This window comes from Cynara cardunculus, assembly GCF_001531365.2.
Source record: "Cynara cardunculus var. scolymus isolate 2C chromosome LG 7, CcrdV1, whole genome shotgun sequence".
NCBI classification, from domain to species: Eukaryota; Viridiplantae; Streptophyta; class Magnoliopsida; order Asterales; family Asteraceae; genus Cynara; species Cynara cardunculus.
Window position 1 is genome coordinate 1,733,125 of NC_037534.1, and position 19,677 is coordinate 1,752,801.

Consider the following 19,677-nt stretch of genomic DNA (forward strand, 5'->3'; position numbering starts at 1 on the left):
CTCGTTCAACACGATGACTAAGACTGAGTAAACAGGGTAACACTACTGATACTTGGCTTGGGCCTTATTTCAAACAAACTAAAAACAGAAATGGGTTAACCCAACATAGTAAACAGCCCAATAGTAATGACATATGAGAACTTTGGAAACCCTAATGGGAGGATGCATAGTGGTGGTGGATGGTTGTGTCCCCATGCATTGGTGTTAATCAGCTGATGGGAGGTTCTGGTTTTACAATATATCTTCGGAAATTGACTGAAATAGCCGACTAGGCCTTCCCTCTTCACTTTATAGCCGTCTTTTCAACAAATTGACCGAAATAGCCAGAGATTATGCTTTTTCAATGTACTATTAAGAAAAGTAGACATTATGCAAGTTTGTGTAGCTTAAGGGTTACTTGCATAATGTCTATGTTCTTGTCCATGTAGACATTATGCAAGTAGCACTTATCCAACTTGCGTGTTGTCAACTTTTTCTGAATATTATATTGAAAAAGTGGGTTATAGCAAGGGGCTGGTTGGTTGGTTTTCCATTAGTTCTTGTCTGGATAAAGCTGTCTGTGTCGATTAACCTGTCGGTATATATATGAAAGGTTTTTGTTTGGGAGGGTTGTTTCATAGATTGAAGGAGCATGTTTGGAATTTCTTTTGGCTTTCATAAATCTCATCCCTAGAAGCTTACTGAATAAGCCACTATCTATATCATTAAGATACTATCAAACAGTCATGTATAGCTGACTGAATAAGCTGTGAGTCCATTAAGCTCATTAAGTTGCTAGCAAACAGGCCCTAACTGCCACCTGCATAATTAAATTTGGCTATTTCAATTATTTTGTTAAAATCGTGGCTATAAAGTGAATAGGGGAGGGGATCAAATCGGCTATTTTGGACAATTTTCCTATATCTTCACTTTTATTAAATTTAGAGGGATGGTGTTTTTCCAACAATTTATTGTACCATGGGTGCTCTCTTGCTGCGTTTTCTTTCTCGCAATCTGAAACCATATCATGTTTTCTTACTGTAATGAAAGTTTCTGCCGCCATCTAGGGCTGCACGTGGGTTGGGTTGGTCAGGTTGTGACAAAATACTTAACAACATTGCAACAAAATACTTAAACAACCATTAGTCATTGCTACGAGTTAATTGACCTTTTTTGTTACGGCTAACAAGGAAAAAGTGAGGCCATCGCCAAATTGCAAATAGGAAGTATTTACAGGTTCAATTGTGATACACTTATGAACAATGCTAATCAGTTGTCTGCCACGGCCATACAGACCAGAGGCATCGCTATCAACATATCTAGCAACACATGCTTATAACGTATAAGAGGGGTATCAGGTCCATACTCCATCGGATTGGGTTGGGTTCAAATGGGCCTAACCCAATTCCAATTTAATATATATTAGTTTGAAGATTTTACAACTCGATCAGTTATCAGGTTGGTTGATCAGGTTTTTGTGCACCCCTACGTGCTACCTGCTTTTTAAATCGCATTATCATCACTGTCTTTTCATTACTTTCCAAGATTTTTCATGTACCTTTTTGTTCATGCTTATAGAGTTGGTGAAAAAGCATTTAAAGAGTTGGGAGAGGTTACAAGGGGGTTTCCTACAACACGCAGAATGCTGTTAACAAGTTTATTGATGCCATTATATTTTCCCCCTTCAAGGTACTCATCAGGTTCGAACAATCCATCTTTGAGCAATTATTTTTCAAGCCTTCTAGAAGTGTTCATTTACTTTTTCTGGCATGAAATTTACTTGACTAAAATATAACCATACATTTTTTATAATTCTTATTTCTTTTGACCCATGTGATGTGCTATACTGCTATTTGGGTGAACCCTAAACCCTATCTGGGTGATTCACTTGCGATTGGGGTGTATTCATGTATTGCCGTATTGGTCCCTATAGGGTGCAGGGTTTAGTGTTGATCGGTTAGAGTTTTGTCCTTTTGGTATGAATAAAACTTGAATAAACTATTATAATACAATCTAATAATTCTTATTTTTGACCCATATAATGGGCTATCTGCTGATTCACGTGCAATTGGATTGCTAATCATGTTTTGGTCCCTTTAGGATTTAGGAGGGTTTAGGGTTTGATGTCGATCAACTAGGGTTGTGTTTACTTGCCATTGACCAATCCCTGAGCCATTACACTTTCATTTGAGAATTTAGAGATGCAAAAAATGCCAAACTCCGAAGCCCTCCTGAAAAGCCTGGACATAATAAAGCCTAGTCTAGGCGCAGGCCCAGGCCCGGCCTTAAAGCACGACTATTCCAACCTTTTCTTTTCAAAGTCCTGATTAAAGCCTGGAATAAGTCCAATCAGACCCTCTTTTAATCCCAAAGCCCCACCCGGCCTGTGCCTGAAAAAGCCAATGCCTTTTTTTGCCAAGTCCAAAAATGCCCTGGCTTTCTGCATCTCTATCTTAAGATCTCTTTCTTTCTAATTCATATACAAACTTGGGTTGTGCAGCTTATGCTTTAGGAGACCCGTCTGTGACAATTGAACAAGTAACACCTGTTGTTATTCCTTCGGGGGCACTTTTTCCACCCGAGGTTTGCATCAAATGTCTCTGCTTCATCGCTTCTTTTCTTCCTCTTCTTGAAGTAGTTCTCTTGTATATTTTACATTTTTACCCTTTATAATGGATGTTTATGGCAGGTAGATTGATATGTGTATGCTTGGCAGGAAAGAATCGTCAAGCTATTTGAGAACAACACTTACTCTGTTGTGAATATATTTGATGTAACTCTACGGCCTCAACTTAACATTACGGGGGCGGTTGAGGTAATTGTGAATGAACATATTGTAAACATGCCCGTTTATCGGCTTAATATTATATTCCATCCGTCCCAAAATAAGTGTCCTCTTTAGAAAGTAAATGTCTATTTTCCCATTATACCCTTGATTACATTATGTAGAAAATTTCACTCTTTTATTAAGGGTAAAAGTGTCATTTAGTTAATTACACCTTCCTAAAATTATGTTTAATTTTTATTGGAGTAAATTACAATTTCCATCCATGTGGTTTATTAATAATTTCGATTTTCATTCCTATGCTTTGCAATTTATTGCGATTTTCGTCCTTGAACTAATTCCTAACTTTAAATACAATGGACAAAATAGTAAAAATGGTTTACCACAGGGAGTGAACAACAATAAATTGTAAATCACAAGGACGAATATAGCAATGAATTACAAACCATAGGGATGAAAACAGTAATTTTTAAACCACAGGGAGGAAAATTGCAATTTTTAACAAACCATAGGGGCGAAAAATGTAATTTACTCTTTTTTTTCTGTGGACATTTATTTTGGGATGGAGGGAGTAATTGGATGGAAGTAGTTGTCTGATATGTAGATCATTGGCAGATTCCTGAAGGAAATGGTTCTGGAGTTGTTTGGGATGAAGAAGGGCACATTGTCACAAATTACCATGGTACGGTGTATCTTTCCTGTTATTGGAACTTCAAAACAAGATATATCTAATGATATTTTGTTGGGAAACTTGTATGAAAATGCTACTTACTTTGGTATGATTCCTATTTTGTGTAACGTAATTCCAGAACATTCATTTTGGTACCTAAATTGTGAAATCTGAAACATTTAGACCAAAGTACGTTACACAAAAATGGGAATCGGACAAAAGTATCTTTCTTGTTCATGCATTCTTAGATGTAAACTAAGTACCTAAATGTTTGATATGTCACATCTGAGGAGGTTAACATCATAAATAACCATATTAGGAAAAACTTTTACTTTTTAGCCTCCTCCAGACTCTTCTTTTTCCTCATAAAATAGCCAAGAAACCACAAGTCAATGCCACAAGGCACTTTTCCTTGCGGTTTCTGACATTTTCGGACGCACCCTGATGGAAAGTGCGCACACCGCAAAAATAAATTGAGGCACCGCAAGAAAAAGTGTCTTGTGGCGTTGACTTTCGGTTTCTTGACTATTTTATGAGGAAAAAAAATAAAATGGTGGCTATAATCTAAAGCTAATTTTATGAGTTGGCCATTTAAGATGATAATCCCATTTGAGGTGCCAAAATGAAGATTTCGAAAGTAGGTTAAATAAAAAGGAATTGAATCCAAATATGTTGCAACTTCATGCCATTTCTCTTTTTTATTTGCAATAGTAATTAATCTTGAGAGGGTTGTTTCTAAAATTTTCTGGATCTTAAGTGGACATGTAATACATACCATATATTGTTCTATATTCTTTAAGGGTGTGTTTGGTATCCAGACAAGGCAGAACATGACATGACAATTGTTCAGTTTTTGATAAGACAGAACTAGACATGACATAACATGTGAAATGACCAAGCTACCCCTTATGAATTGTTTATAGAACCTGATAGAAAAATTATTTGTTATTACTTAAATTAATCAAAATATAGAAACCATGTAAAAAATAATATTTTGAGAACAGTTAAGTGAAAGTTTAACGAGCATAAAATAGTAAAATACAATAAATACAATTTGAAGAATGAATAAAATGTAAAGAGGGAGGTGTATTTGATGTTTTAAGGAATTAGGTTTTATTTTGAGGTTATATTGGTAAAATATAGGTCTGTTCCACCTTGTTCCATGGGGTGGGAGTGGAACATGCTAGTTCCACTTCGTTCCTGTCTGTTTCACATAAAAGTCTTGCCAAACATGGAATAGTGATCCCTGTTCTGTTTTGTCCCATGAACCAAACGCACCATAAGATCTTTTCTCATCAAGTTTTTCCTCATCTTGTTTGATTATGGTGTTAGGACGTGTTTCTTTCTCGTTTTGATTCATAATGGCGTTTTGAGTTATTTGTTGGACGCAAGTTACACATTTTATCGAGTCCAAAGTGTCTAGCAATAGCCGATCATTGTTGGTATAATACCATCGGTGCTAGTTGTTGACCATTGGCATGTGACATACATAGCACTAACTACTCGTATCGATGTCTAGTTATCGGCAATTCTCTATCAAGGAATCCAAAACTCGGAGAAGTTGTTGCACGTGTTAATATTCTTGCCTCAGAAGGGTGAGACTGCTTTTTGGTCTTATGTTATATTCAGTACTTCTTTCGTCCCAAAATAAATGTCCACAGTGAGAAAGCACACAGTTTTAGAGATGTGTAATTGTTACATTTTTAATTAACTAAATGGCAGATTTGCCCTTAGTAATAGAGGGAGTAATGAATTTTTCCATCTCACAGTTAAGGGTAGAATTAGAATGTAAGCACTTACTTTTGAAAGTGGATTATTATTTTGGGACAAAATAAACATAGAAATGTGGACACTTATATACACACACACATATATGTATAGGGTCAGATTAATGGGAAAACCGCAAAAAAAAGAAAAAACTGAGGAACACCCTATTAACCCATTTATATGTACGGTATACACATGTGCATACAAGTAATTTGTCCGGTATGCACATGTGCATACAATTCCTTTTTTGTATGCACATGTGCATACCGTACAGATGAATGGTTATTACGGTGTTCCTTAGCTTTTCATTTTTTGGGGGGTTTTCCCCTAAACCTCTCTCCCTCCCTCTCTCTCTCTCTCTATATATATATATATATATATATATATTTTATATATAGTACTGTCTCACCACATTCCTTGTTTGTAACATATTGAAAGGGTACAAAAGAATTTTGAAGGCAAGTTAATTGGTGCGGATCGCTCCAAGGACCTTGCTGTCCTAAAGGTAAACAAATATTTCAATAGTGTTTCGTTCGTGATAGTCTTTTTTTCTGGATTTTGCTACTTTCTTGATTGAGCACTTGCACCAAAAAGTTATGTAGTTCATACATCTCTCTTCTACCATTTTTCTGGTAAACACTTTTTCGGCTTTAATTGATAGCACACATACTCTTGTATTAGAAAATAGATTCTCTTCTTCAACAAAGCTTGCTTTGTGACACACGTGTTGGTTTGTAAAATTACATTTAGCTCTAACAGTTTCTCCATTTTGGAGATTCCAACATTAGTTACTTCTTCCATCCTTAAATAATTTATCCACGTTTAGGTTAGGGCTTGTTGAGCAACTTAATGAGACTCGCAACTTATCGGTCAGCTATACATGACTGTTTGGTATTGGCTTAATGATATAAAAAGTGACTTATTGAGTAAGCTTCTAGGGGGGAGCTTTATGTAAAAAGTCAAGTTTCTTTTGTTCTTTCCAAACCTTCCCCTCCCAATTAGAAAAAACGCTCCTTCCATCTATGAAAAAACCCTCCGAAACAAAAACCTTTCCTATCTATACTGACAGATTAATCCACACAAACATCTTTATCCATACAGGACTTGATGGAAAACCAGCCAAACAGCCCCTTAGCTTGTCCCAAAATAAGTGAGGTTACAATTGTCATTTAGTTGAGTGAAAAGTGTAATAATTACACATTTCCATAACTCTCTGCCTTTTTTCATTACAGACACTTACAAAGGGTATTATTAAAACATTCATTAATATTAAAAAAGTCGTTCTCTCCCTCCATTTAATTTTGGAGGGTCTCCAAATTTGTATAATTTTGCCCACTCTTTCCTACTTTTGTCCATTTTGTAGAAAAAAAAGAGTGTAAAAACTACAAAAATCATTTTTTTTCCTCGTTTTGGAAGAGCTGTTGGAGTTGCTCTAATGCTTCTTTATATTCTTATATCAATGATTTAGGTGGAAGCACCCACTGAGCTGTTGCGGCCGATGAATGTGGGTCAATCTTCTATCTTAAGAGTTGGACAGCAGTGTTTAGCCATTGGAAATCCATTTGGGTTTGACCACACACTCACGGTAGGGGTTATTAGTGGTCTCAACCGAGACATATTTAGTCAAACTGGAGTCACGATCGGTGGAGGAATTCAAACAGATGCTGCTATCAACCCTGGAAACAGGTTCCTTTTCTTCCATTTTCCTAAATTATACCTTTTAGTTTTTACCAATTTTAGGACTGAATGTTTGTAATACGAGTGTCCTTGTTTACAAATTGATCAATAGAACAAGCATCCACAATTCTCATACGTAGTTTTTGTTGTTTCCTTTTGTAAATATTAAGAATCTATACGTTATATTGTTTGCAGTGGAGGCCCTTTGCTGGATTCTAAAGGAAATTTAATTGGGATCAACACTGCAATATTCACTCAAACAGGTATTTTTGTATTATTTTTTTGTTTGTTGAATAATACTACTATCGGGCCAGGTTCAAATGAAAACTGCAAATGTTTTGAGAACATGAGAACCAACTATTCATGATGAATATCGTGATAACTATTCATGATGAATATCGTGATTGATATTCATGATGAAAATGCATGATATTCATGATGAATAAAACGCATGAAATTCATGATGAATAATGAATAATGAAAATGCATGATATTTATTAATATTTAGGGTTATCCATCATGAATAATTATCAAAATAGTTGGTTTTCTGGTTCTCAGAATATTTATGGTTCTTATTTGAACTTCCCCTACTATCGTCAATTAGATGATATTTCTTTCAAATAGTGTAGCAATGTACGTTGAAGAGCACACTACATAGACTCAAAATAAACACTACGGATGTCTCGATGTCACGTTAATTCCAACATATTCTTGAATTTACAGGGACATCAGCGGGTGTCGGATTTGCCATCCCTTCCTCAACGGTGGTCAAGATAGTACCTCAGTTGATTCAGTTTGGGAAAGTAAGTTATTAGCCTCTCACACTTTAATTCATCCTGGAATATAAAACCAAACTAAACAAACCCAATATATCCCACTATGAGTTAAGGTCTGGAGGTAGGATGTACACAAATTTTCGTTTATTTCGAGACTCGAGAGATGAAGGCCATTTTTAGCAACCATAAATTTTTCGTGGTGAATTGAAAAAACCCCATTTGGTTAGCCATAAGCTAGCATTTTGAAACGCTACTAGCTCCAAGATTTTTTTTCTTCCAATTATGCCTCTTATATTTTTCCAATTAATTTTTTAATGTTCTTTTAGGTCTTTTTACATTGTCATTTAGCCTATCAACCAGTTAGGGCATATCGGTTGAAGTAGATTCTTTTTTTTATCAATCAAAACCCCTTCCCAAACTGTACAAGCTTCTTCCAAAGCATACGGCTTTCTGGATGTAGATGGTTATCAAACATGACTAGTTTATATGCTAGTTTATCAACCTACATATAGTTTATCAGACAACAACTTGCTTATCAGCTAGTTTGTTAGACATGGTTTAAATCAACTGCACCTCATAATGTAGTCCAAAAACCATTTTTCTATTCACAAAGACCCGATTGCTTTGTGGGATTTGGTAGAATTTGGCATTGAATTCCATTCCAGTCCTGTGTTTCAATGAAATTCCACAACCAACGGGTTTAGAAATCCCTTGGAGATGGTTGTCAATTCAAATCCGAATCCCGTAGATTTCAGTTGCTTCCATCCCATCTCTACCCCACCTCTTTCACTGAGTATGCCCTAATTTCTCTATCGCCTCCAAACAAATAAATATTTAGAAGAAGTTAAATTCCATTCAAAATCCTACAAACCAAACAAGATCTATAAAAGAATGGAATTCAATTCCATTTCAAATTCATCCTTCCAAGAAATCCAAATCCCACAAAAACATTATGTCTGTAGGATTTGAATGGAATTACACCAAACGTGCCCTAAGATCTTTTCGTTTCAACTCCATCTTAGTTTTCAGTGTTTAGCAGTTTGCTGCTGCATTGATTTCATTTGCCATCGATCCATCGCTAAACTAGTTTTTGAATATTCACATCTGGATTATGTTTGTTAGGTTGTTCGGGCTGGTTTGAATATCGAGATTGCTCCTGATCTCGTTGCAAATCAACTTAACGTCCGAAATGGAGCTCTCGTTCTGCAGGTAATGATCATCGCCACTAGCAATGCTGGTTTGTGACTTCATAACATGTTCAATGATGTTTTTTTTGGTGGCATTTAGGTTCCGGCAAATAGTCAGGCAGCAAGAGTCGGTCTTATTCCCACCACCAGGGGATTTGCTGGTAATATTGTTCTCGGTGACACCATTGTAGCAGTCAACAACAAGCCCGTGAGTTTTCTACCATACTTTCTCGACGTGTTTATTAACTTATAACTGAAATGGGTCGCAAATCATCTTAGGCTATATTTGGCAAACTAGCTGAAAAGCTAGTTGTTGGCTGATAAACTATAAACTAGATGACAACGTAAAGTGACTTGAAAGGAAAACAAAAGAGGGCATTATGTAAAATATAAGGGGTATAATTGGAAATAAGTGAAAAAAACCCTAATAAGCCATCTGAAGTTACTTTTCAAAAACCTAGCTTATGGTTTACCAAGCGGGTTTTTTTCCAGTAAACTAAAAAAATAAGCTAGCTTATTGTTTTACCAAACAAGTTATTTTTTTTCTTTCATTAAGCTCAAAAAATAAGCTAGCTTATGGTTTTACCAAACGCCCAATAAACTCAAAAAATAAGCTAGCTTATGGTTGTCAAACATGGCCATAAGAAACACCATTACAATTATTTAAAAATTTGCTTGATTCCATTTGTATGAAAGATAAAGATGCATGCATAGTCTAAACCCCGAGAATATGCCTATAGAACGAGCAATACATTTTTATACAAAATTTTATTGGATCGACAGCCATCCATACCCCAACGAGACCTATCAAAAGAAATTTACTCGCATAGTTCCGGATGTCATCGCAAGAAAGATAAAAGATACATAAACCAAACTAAGGGGCTGTTTGGTTGGTTTTTCATTAAGTCCTGTATGGATAAAACTATCTCTGTGGGCTAATTTGTCTGTATAAATTGAGAAAGTTTTTATTTGAGAGGGTTTTTTATAGATGGAAGGACCATGTTTATAAATTGGGAAGGGTTCAAGCCCATAGAAGCTTACTGAGTAAACCACTTTCTATATCATCATGCCATTACCAAACAGTCATGTATAGCTGATCAAATAAGCTGTGAGTCTCATGAAGCTCGTTAAGCAACTAACAAACATACCCTAAGACTAGTAAATCTCTAGTAAGAAGGCTAAGGGAGGGACTCTTACTCGGTCAGTGATTAATGTTGACCCAGACTATTGTACGGTTAACCGTTAATCTGATAATATGCATTGTGTTGGTTTGTTCAGGTTAGGAATAAAGCAGAGTTTTTAAAAACATTAGATGATTACAGTGTGGGAGACAAGGTTCAATTAAAGTTGCAAAGGGGTAATGAGACCTTGGAGATGCTTATTGCTTTAGAGGAGACGACTTCATGAGAACATATTCCACAACTACCCTTTTGATGCATTTGGTTTTGTATATTGGATTAAAAATCACATTTACAACTTCTTATAATATTGTTTTGTAAATTCTATGGCTAAATGTATGAAATAACAGTCTGTTTTCATTACTTTTTTTATTATAACATTGTACTTACAGTTTAGAATCATTTCAACTTTTTAATTATCCATCATTAGGGGTGTTCGTGGTCCGGTTTGGACGGTTTAACCTCTTAGACTACAAACCAAACCGTAATGGCTGTATTTTCTCTCATACTTGTATTTTTAGTTTGATTAGATGTGGGTTATACTGAGTTGAGTATGTTTAGTCATGAGTATTATTATAAGGTTGATTTAAAGAATTTTCAATTTTTGTCTTCAAGATCACATCAATCAATAAACCATATTATTTTAATAAATACATTATTTAATTATTTATGAAATATAATACCCATCTTTGACAGCTCTTTTAATTTTTTTTTTCTATTTTAATATTTTAGATGCTTTTTAAATATAAAATTTTATGTCATGACATAATTTTATGTCCTCGTTATTAAGAGTCCGTTTATCAAATATATATCGGTAAGTGTTTGTCGGTAAAATTTAACGTAATCATTTACTTAGCATGTAAGATTTTAACCAAAGGGACTTTGGCCTAGCGGTATCGTAGCCTTTGGCTTCCTAGAAGGTCAATGGTTCAAATCTCATCAAAGGTGAGGAGGGTGTGTGAGTTTATTTGTTGTATTTGCCGTATATAAATATTATATACTTAAAAAAAAGATTTTAGTCTGCAAAAACGACCTCGTATACAACAATTTACCCATTTACCCAATGAGCGTTTACCATGGTAAGAATTGTCATCCTCAATTACCGGGTAAGACTCTTGATCCTTATGTCCTCTTACCGGGTAAGATTATTGGTAATGTAACTTGGTAAATGTTTACTTTGGTAAGCGTTTGATAAATAGCCCTTTAGTTTTTTTGGTGTCGATTTTAATTTATAGAATTCCTTAATGCAGAAAATTAATTTTTAAAATGTATTTTTTTAACATATTTAAAAATTATATAAAAGAAGACTATAAGACAAAAGGAAGCTACCTCACGTTTCGCATATTCATAATATCTCTTTTTTTTTTTTTATTCGAGTAAAATATTTGAGTGTTTAATTAAACGAGTGATGTTTCGGTGAGAATGAAAGTTATGGTGAAAAATGGTCTTTATCATTGGATCAATATTAATTGAAGATCAACAGTAATACGGTGCACCGACATGTACTGGATCACTTCCCATGGCAAGCGCAATTTATGAGATGGAAGTGATATTAAAAGTGATCAAAAGTTCATACCTATTCTTACGTTTCTCATATTAAGGGGGTGTTTGGGATTGCTTATTTAAACCAACTTATGCTTTTTTGTAAAAAGTGTTTATTAACTTATGTGGTATTATACCGGAGTTTTGTAAAAAGCTGATAAGTTGTTTTTTAATGTTTGACAAATTTTACTTATATATGTAAAATGACAAAAAAAAACAGTCTTTCATATTATTGACTTATGGGAGTGTTTGAGATTGCTTATTAACTTATTTGATTTTTTAACATGTAAAAATTTACGTTTCATCATTTATAATAATTTCGTTGACAAAAATTTATATCAATAAGATTAATAATTTATATCAATAAGATTAATAATTAACAAACATTAATAAAACATGGTTAAAATGGTAAATTGTTGATAAACAGTTTTTCGTAAGTCATGAAGGATTAACTTATCAAAAACTGCTTATTACTGGTTTGGCACCGGTATAAGCAGTTTTATTTTTCCTCATCCAAACGCTAGCATCTAGCTTATCACCGGTGCCAGACTGAAATAAGTAAAAAAAATCACCTAAAATAAACAATCCCAAACACCCCCTAACTCCTATTCGTACACAATCATTCGTCTTAATTAGATAATACTCATCAGTTCCAATATAAATGTCTGCAATTCTGGTTTAATAAAAATACAGATTCTTTTTATATCATCAAAGATAAAATCGCCCTTTAGTTAATTGAAAATATAATCTTCATTATGAACGTATATTTTGAAACCAAAAAGTGCATCGTTCGTAAAAACCGACAATTATATACAAGATCTCGGTATTTTAGAACGTTCCGTTCATTTAACCCATCCCTTATTGTATTCATAAAATTCTATCTAGAATCTTGTCTCCTCTTTACCCAACATTCCTTGCAAACAAATTTTACTTCTAGACTGTAAAAAATCAGTTTTGATAAACTTAGTGGTCACAATTGTTATGTACAACTGAAATCGACCGATCAGATGGGATAAATATAATTTTTAAAGGCTACTAAAAATAATATTAAGCTATATACTTTTTCATGCAATTTATCCTTAAAAAAATAATAAATCTTGAAATATTTTAAAAAAAATCTTCCACATTTAGGGGCCGTTTACCAAGCTCTTACGAAGTAACATTACCTCAACGTATGAATATGGTAAGAACCAAGAATCTTACCTGGTAAGAGTGAGACAAGGACCAAGAGTCTTACCCGGTAAGTGTGAGGGACAACTCTTACCACGGTAAACGCTTACCGGGTAAATTGTTGCATACGATGTCGTTTTGGTGGACTAAAATCTTACCCGGTAAGTAAATAATAGTGTTTAGTTTTACCGGTAAACACTTACCGGACAAGTGTTTGGTAAACAGCCTCTCAAAATATGATGATGGCAACACCAGACTAATTGCAAACTAGCAGTCAATTTTAGTCCATTTTCTTGTTCAACTGCACCTTCATTTACAGTTGGGTGAACCATATTTCTTTTTTTTTTCTTTAAAAAATTAATTTATAAATTTAATTTATGTTATGAAAAATTAAATTAAACATTTAATGGTTTTTGTTAAATTGTCCCACAAGAAAAAGGGGTGAAATTTTCACAACAAATATGTGTTAATAATATCTAGTATGAACAGTTATTCGGTTTCTATATTTTTTTCGATTGATGTTGATAAAATGTGTTGTGAAACGTATCAAAGAGTTCACATTCGACAAACAAAATAGTAACACACGTTAAATCCACTACGAGACAAATATTTCAGCCAAATATAAAAGACAAAAACGTAAAATAGCTATGGTCGATTGCCTTATGGACCTCTGTTTCACCAGCAAACGGTTTTAACTGTTTATTTTTTTTTATTTGAATAGATGTTTAGGGACTGACCTATGAAAGTCCCAAACAGAGTCTTGTGCACCCGATAAATTAATCAAAAAACTGAAAAAGACCCTCGAAGTTAACCAAAAAACTCAAAAAATCCTTCGAAACATGGAATTTGCTTAAAAACACATCGTTGACTTTATGAGTCTTTAATCCACCTTAAAAGTGCACCTACTCGGCAAAGGTCCTCCCCTGCAAATGTTATTGCTTCATGTTTTCTATATATTATTATAAGGTTTTCTTTGTAGAGTAATCTAATAAAGTTCCACATTCTAATATGGTATCAAAATCGATGTTTACCATCTTTACAAAGTCAACACTTTAGAAAATCTACATTCGTGAAGGGCTTTTGTATAAAGTAATCTGATGTGTGTCCATATATCTCATTATATATATATATATATATGTATGTATGTATGCATGCATATATAAACTTGGGATCATGTGAGACCAATGGTTTTTCATGAGACCCGTAAGACCAATTCTCAACCATTAGATTAGATCTACAATCTAAACATTCATAATCACAAAATTGCCATCATGCAACTTTAGACCATTAGATTATTAGCTTATAAAGTTTATCAATAAACATAAATTAGTCTTACAGGTCTCACAAAAAACCCTTGGTTTCACGTGAACCCAATATATTCTCAATATCTCCCTACATGGATATAAAAAAAAAACAATTCAATATATACCAAATTTACCCTTGCATCTTGTCTTGATAGGATAAAAAATATTCACACAGGACTCTAATTTAGGAGTCTCTTGAGATTATAAATTGAACACATAAACAAAACTAAAAAAGAAGTCATAAAAGGATTGAAGTTTGCTCATTTAGCAGTCCAACACCTTGACTTCTCTTCTTCAACACTCCTAAACCCTAACCTTCTTCTTCCTTTCTCTCTCTCTAAATTCATCCAAAACCCCCTAGAAAATTCAGAGACAGACCCCTTTTCAGGACCCATATATATCGGGTACCCAAACCCTAAACTTTTAAACTTGAAGTTCTCTGTTAAAAAGTTGAGAACTTGCTTCCATGGAAGATCATCATCAGAAGGGTAGTGATGATCACAAGATGGATGACATGTTACCTGGTTTCAGATTTCATCCAACAGATGAAGAACTTGTTGGATTCTACTTGAAGAAGAAGATTCAACATCGATCTCTTTCCATCCAGCTTATTCAACAAGTCGATATATACAAATATGATCCATGGGATCTTCCAAGTAAGATAATATTTATATACTGTATGCATATGATATGATGTTTGAACCTTTGACCTCCTGAGAAATATTGGGTTCTACTGATAAACTCAGATGATTGAATATCGTATAATTGAATTATTAAGACTTGTAGTTTGTTCGATATATAGATTTGGCTCCGTCGGGAGAAAAAGAGTGGTACTTTTATTGTCCAAGGGATCGTAAATACAAGAATAGCACACGACCGAATCGTGTCACGGGAGCTGGTTTTTGGAAGGCTACGGGCACCGACCGCCCGATTTACTCGTCGGATGGAACTAAGTGCATTGGTTTAAAGAAGTCGTTGGTGTTCTATCGTGGTCGAGCTGCAAAAGGGATAAAAACGGATTGGATGATGCACGAGTTTCGACTTCCTACACTTGCGGAACCGGCATCGGCTAAAAAGATTCAAGATAAAAACATTCCTCCAAATGTAAGTCTCTCGGTATTTCGCTCTACAACAAAATCGGCTTTATTGGACACCATATATATACGTCTTAATGGTTTAAACGCTGACTTAAGCTTATAGAATCAAACAATATGTATCGATTTTGGTTTCAGGATGGTTGGGCAATATGTAGGATATTCAAGAAAATGAGTTCGATGGCGCAACGAGCACTTTCTCAGACGTGCGTATCTTCGTCGGAGTTCTTCTCGCCGGCGATGAACCACTTCAGTCCGGAAAACATCTCTTCCATAACTCATCATCATCTTTCAGACATCACCGACTTAAAGCCATCTCCAACTTGCAGCTTTTCCGATCTTGCAATCCCATCATCATACACATCGTTAACTCAAACCACTTATAGCAACCAATCTCCATTTCTCCCATCACCCTTCACGGATAACCATGGCGGATTCATGCTTTCATCCGCGGATCCAACTGCAAATGTTGGTTCAATGGTGATAAATTTGGAAGGTGGAAGCAAGAATTCTGATCAAAGCATGGGACGGGGACAGCAATTTCAAGCTTTTGATAACTTTGCGGTGAACCATTATTGTGATCAGGAGCTGGGAAGTGCTGGGTTTCCGATCAGTTTTCCGGCGACTGGTGGTACAGATGAATGGAAACTTGATATGTCATGGGATTCATCACCTCCTCCATGTCGTAGTGAATCCACTACTTATTCCACAAATAGGTATCATAATTGAGAAAAAAAGACCCATTTTTTTTAGTTTTTTTCTGTGAAATTTGTTTAAAGTTGGCCGGAAAAGTCATCATGTTGGGTTTTCCGGTGATACATATCATGTATTTATCGTTGACAATAGAACCGTGTATATATAGTAGTTGTAGGCTGTATGTATGGTTAAAGACAATGAACGTCGTCGTTTAGTTCTGGATATATTCTATTAGTTATATATTTATATGGTGAAAACGGATAACAGCAAGTCAAGATGGCCGAGTTGGTCTAAGGCGCCAGTTTCAGGTACTGGTCCGAAAGGGCATGGGTTCGAATCCCATTCTTGACATATTCTATTTAAATCTTTGCCTTTTTACCCTTGTGAATAGTTAAAAGAGACACCAGATACAAAATCATTTAAAGGTTTTAGAATTATTAAAAGACAATTTTTTTTGCCAAACAAGATTCATCTCTTAACAATTCAGAGACTACATCTTAATAAAACTATTAAAAAGTAAACAAACAACTTCTAACAATTAGAAAACATAATTAAAGTAATTTCAGCTTAGTTCAGGTCGAGTCAAACTTTTAAGAGGTAAACAAACAACCTTTAAATATTTTAGGAACCATTTTCCTCAAATAGCCAAAGTTTACACTTAAACTTTACGCAAAAAGGATAATTTCCGCCTAAAGTGTATTTTCAGACAAAAAAAAATGTAAAAATACATTTTTACGCAAAAAGAAAAATATTTATGCAGAAAAGGGTTTTTGCGTGATTTTTTTAAGGAAAAGTTATACTTTATACTTTCAAAATTAGTTATTTAATTTAGTTTATATCTCTTACTTTTTCATTTTACACATTTATTATATTAACACACATAATTGTATGTTAACTAAAAATACATTGAAAAAATATGTTACTTTTTTACAAATTAAATCATTATAAATCATCTCGCTAATATCTTCGAAATGAACCCAATATTAAAATATTTTTGGATTCAATCTTATATTAATTATACTGCGAAAAGCAATCAAAGGGGATAAGAAATAAAATATACCCATAAATTTAATCAACCCTCATTGTGTTTGTGACACAAATTAATAACAAATAAAATATACCAAAAACTGTTATGTCTTGTCTTAATCGTATCAAACATCTGATAGATAATTCGTCTGATCCAGTCTGATCAAGTTCATCCAGTTCAATCCAATCCAATCCAATCCAGTTTGGATACGAGACGCTACCTTTATACTTTTGACAAAACGAACATAAAAAAACTAACAAGGAAAGAGCAAAAACGAGGGTTCTACACGAATCTTTCTATTAAAAAACCTAACTTTTTTAAGTTGATTCTGGCACCAAAATAACTGATGTGAGGTTAATTTAGACATTTGTAGTACCCTTGCCACTAGTTTCAAATCTACTTGACACAAAAACCGTAACACTTGATCATCTGACTCATTTTCTTTACACCTTTTAAACCTTTTCAGTATGCAATTTCCACTCCTCGATTGCTCTTTCAACTTCCTTTCCTTCTGCAATAAAAAAATTAACGGTTAAAAGTGTTACAATAAGTTGATAAGGTGCTTTTTGGGTGACTGAACAAGTTTTTTAAGACAATTTTGAAGTAAACTGTTTAAATGTCGTAATAGACTGCTTAACACTTAACATGATGTAAGTTAAGTTTACGGGACTTAACATGTCTGCATCCTATGTAAAAGTGTTACAATAAGTTGATACGATGCTTTTAGACGTCTAACAAGTTTTTTAGAACAATTTTAAAATAGAATGTTTAAATGTTATAATAGACGGTACCGAGTAACAGTTAATAGCACTTGAATTAATAGGACCAAACAATTATACGTTATATGTAAAGATGTTACAATAAGTTGATATGACACTTTCGAGTGTCGTAACAAGTTTTTTAGGACAATTCTGATATAAAATGTTTAAATGTCGTAATAGACTACTTGAGTTTATAGGACCAAACAATTGTGTATTCTATGTAAAGGTGTTACAATAAAATGATATGACGCTTTTTAGGACAAATTTGAAATAAAACGTAATATTATTCTTTTTTTTTATATGGCATTTGAAAAAAGTCTCTTATAAAGCAGTCAATTAGAAGATTTAGGTGCCGTTTACCAAACGCTTACCCGAATAAGCGCTTACCAAGTCAATTTACTTTAACGGATGAATATGAGAACGACTAAGAATCTTACCCGGTAAGAGCAAAGGTAAGAATCGAGAGTCTTACCCAGTAAGTGAGGATGACGGCTCTTACCATGGTTAGCGCTTACCGGGATAAATTGTTGCATACGATGCGTTTTAATGAATAAAATCTTACCTGATAAGTAAGCGATAGTGTTGACTTTTACCGGTAAGTGCTTACCGAGTAAGTGTTCAGGTAAACGGCCCCTTAGACATCTTTTGACGTAATATAAAGCCGATTTTGTTAGAGTGAAGTCTCTTGACTTAACCTTGTGTAAATCCTTTTGAACCTGCATGAAGAGGCGGGAATCCTCGGGTTTCTGAAACTCTATTGGCGTTTTTCGTGTGTCCTTATCGGCACGAATGAAGCGCCAGAAGAGTCTTATGGATTCTTCTAGAATCTCGACTAGCATGTCACAACACATGCCATTTCCATCCGCTTGAATTCTTGTCTTTCTTCTGTTCTTCGAACCGTCTTCTGCATTGTTTTGAAATTTTAAGAATTAAGATGAGTTAACGAGTTAAACGGCACAATTAGTTTGAGAAAACTAGCACTACGATAAATTCAACTTTTCTTGTATGCCAAAAATGTCTAAAGGCCTGTATGTTAGCAACTTAATGAATTTAATGAGACTCGCAACTTATTCGGTCAGCTAAACATGAATTTTTAGCAGTGACTTAAGATATAGAATGTGACTTATTCAGTAAGCTTCCCGGGGGAGCTTTATGCAGAAAAACAAGTTTTTTTTCTTTCCAAACTTGACCCTCTTAATTAAACAACACGCTCTTTCCATATACGAAAAAACCCTACTAGACAAAAACCTTCCAAATCTATATAGATAGATTGATCCCCACATGCAGCTTTATCTATACATGACTTAATGGAAAACCAACCAAACGACCAAGATCCAAATAGACTTCATAAGACTTACTTCTATAAGACCAAATAATTGTGTATCTTATATATAAGGGTGTTACAATAGAATGTTATGACGTATTTGGGCATCATAACAAGTTTTTAAGGACGCTTTATTTTTCGTATTAGCTTTTTACAAGACATGAGAAATGTCTTTTGAACTCATTTTTTTTACAGGATACTTGTTTTTATAAGACATTTTTTCTAATAGTTTCATATAAAAAGACCAATATGACTGTTTTATTTTAAAATTGTTCTAAAAAAGTGTCAGGATGACCAGAAGTGTCTTATCAACTTATTATAACACATTTACCTAAGATATACAATTGTTTGATCCTATAAACTTAACTTTTATAAAACATTATATGACATTTAGACTATGTTTGCCAAACTAGCTGATAAACAAATCATGTTTGATAAAAACTAGTTGATAAGAATGTAAAATGATAAAAAAAAAAACATCTTGAAAAATTAATCAATTATAATATTTTAAACGGAAAAGTTCCAAAAAAACCCAATGATTCTCATTTTGAATAATTAAATCCCTGAACTATTTTTTTAACTGAAAAACCATTGAACTTTCTCATTTTGAATAATTAATTCATAGTCTTTCAAAAAAAAATTAGTAATTAAATTACATATTTTATTAAAATTATTTAACACAATTCTATTATCTATACAAGTATTAACTTTAATTTTTTATGTTATCTTTAAATTTATAT

At 33.9% G+C, this 19,677-nt stretch overlaps 3 protein-coding genes and 1 non-coding gene across 4 annotated transcripts in view; 3 read left to right on the top strand and 1 right to left on the bottom strand.

Annotated features, from left to right (window-relative positions):
* LOC112515391 (protease Do-like 8, chloroplastic) overlaps window positions 1-10,393 on the top strand; it is a 15,408-nt gene extending 5,015 nt beyond the window's left edge. Inside the window, exons 2-13 of the mRNA XM_025122184.1 lie at window positions 1,558-1,679; window positions 2,480-2,562; window positions 2,696-2,794; window positions 3,380-3,446; window positions 4,954-5,029; window positions 5,640-5,706; window positions 6,670-6,887; window positions 7,074-7,141; window positions 7,602-7,681; window positions 8,777-8,863; window positions 8,942-9,049; window positions 10,120-10,393. Coding sequence (XP_024977952.1) covers window positions 1,558-1,679; window positions 2,480-2,562; window positions 2,696-2,794; window positions 3,380-3,446; window positions 4,954-5,029; window positions 5,640-5,706; window positions 6,670-6,887; window positions 7,074-7,141; window positions 7,602-7,681; window positions 8,777-8,863; window positions 8,942-9,049; window positions 10,120-10,248 — 1,204 coding nt within the window. The 3' untranslated portion in view covers window positions 10,249-10,393. The remainder of the gene's footprint in view (window positions 1-1,557; window positions 1,680-2,479; window positions 2,563-2,695; window positions 2,795-3,379; window positions 3,447-4,953; window positions 5,030-5,639; window positions 5,707-6,669; window positions 6,888-7,073; window positions 7,142-7,601; window positions 7,682-8,776; window positions 8,864-8,941; window positions 9,050-10,119) is intronic.
* A 4,147-nt stretch (window positions 10,394-14,540) lies between these two features.
* LOC112515646 (protein FEZ) lies at window positions 14,541-15,858 on the top strand. The gene is made up of 3 exons (XM_025122552.1): window positions 14,541-14,691; window positions 14,838-15,139; window positions 15,268-15,858. Exons 1-3 carry the CDS (start codon window positions 14,541-14,543, stop codon window positions 15,856-15,858), a joined length of 1,044 nt encoding a protein of 347 aa, XP_024978320.1.
* Window positions 15,859-16,095: 237 nt separating this feature from the next.
* TRNAL-CAG lies at window positions 16,096-16,176 on the top strand. The gene has a single exon. It is a non-coding gene; the product is annotated as a tRNA-Leu (tRNA).
* A 770-nt stretch (window positions 16,177-16,946) lies between these two features.
* LOC112515629 overlaps window positions 16,947-19,677 on the bottom strand; it is a 6,863-nt gene continuing 4,132 nt past the window's right edge. The window contains exons 6-7 of the mRNA XM_025122533.1: window positions 18,309-18,517; window positions 16,947-17,363 (exon numbers count right to left, since the gene is read on the bottom strand). Of these exons, the coding sequence (XP_024978301.1) occupies window positions 17,106-17,363; window positions 18,309-18,517 (467 nt within the window). The 3' untranslated portion in view covers window positions 16,947-17,105. The remainder of the gene's footprint in view (window positions 17,364-18,308; window positions 18,518-19,677) is intronic.

Coding starts and splice junctions, on each gene's coding strand:
- LOC112515646 (XM_025122552.1), top strand. CDS start 14,541: ATGGATGACATGTTACCTGGTTTCAGATTTCATCCAACAGATGAAGAA. Junction 14,692..14,837: donor TGATCCATGGGATCTTCCAA/GTAAGATAATAT, acceptor TTCGATATATAG/ATTTGGCTCCGTCGGGAGAA. Junction 15,140..15,267: donor ATAAAAACATTCCTCCAAAT/GTAAGTCTCTCG, acceptor TTTTGGTTTCAG/GATGGTTGGGCAATATGTAG.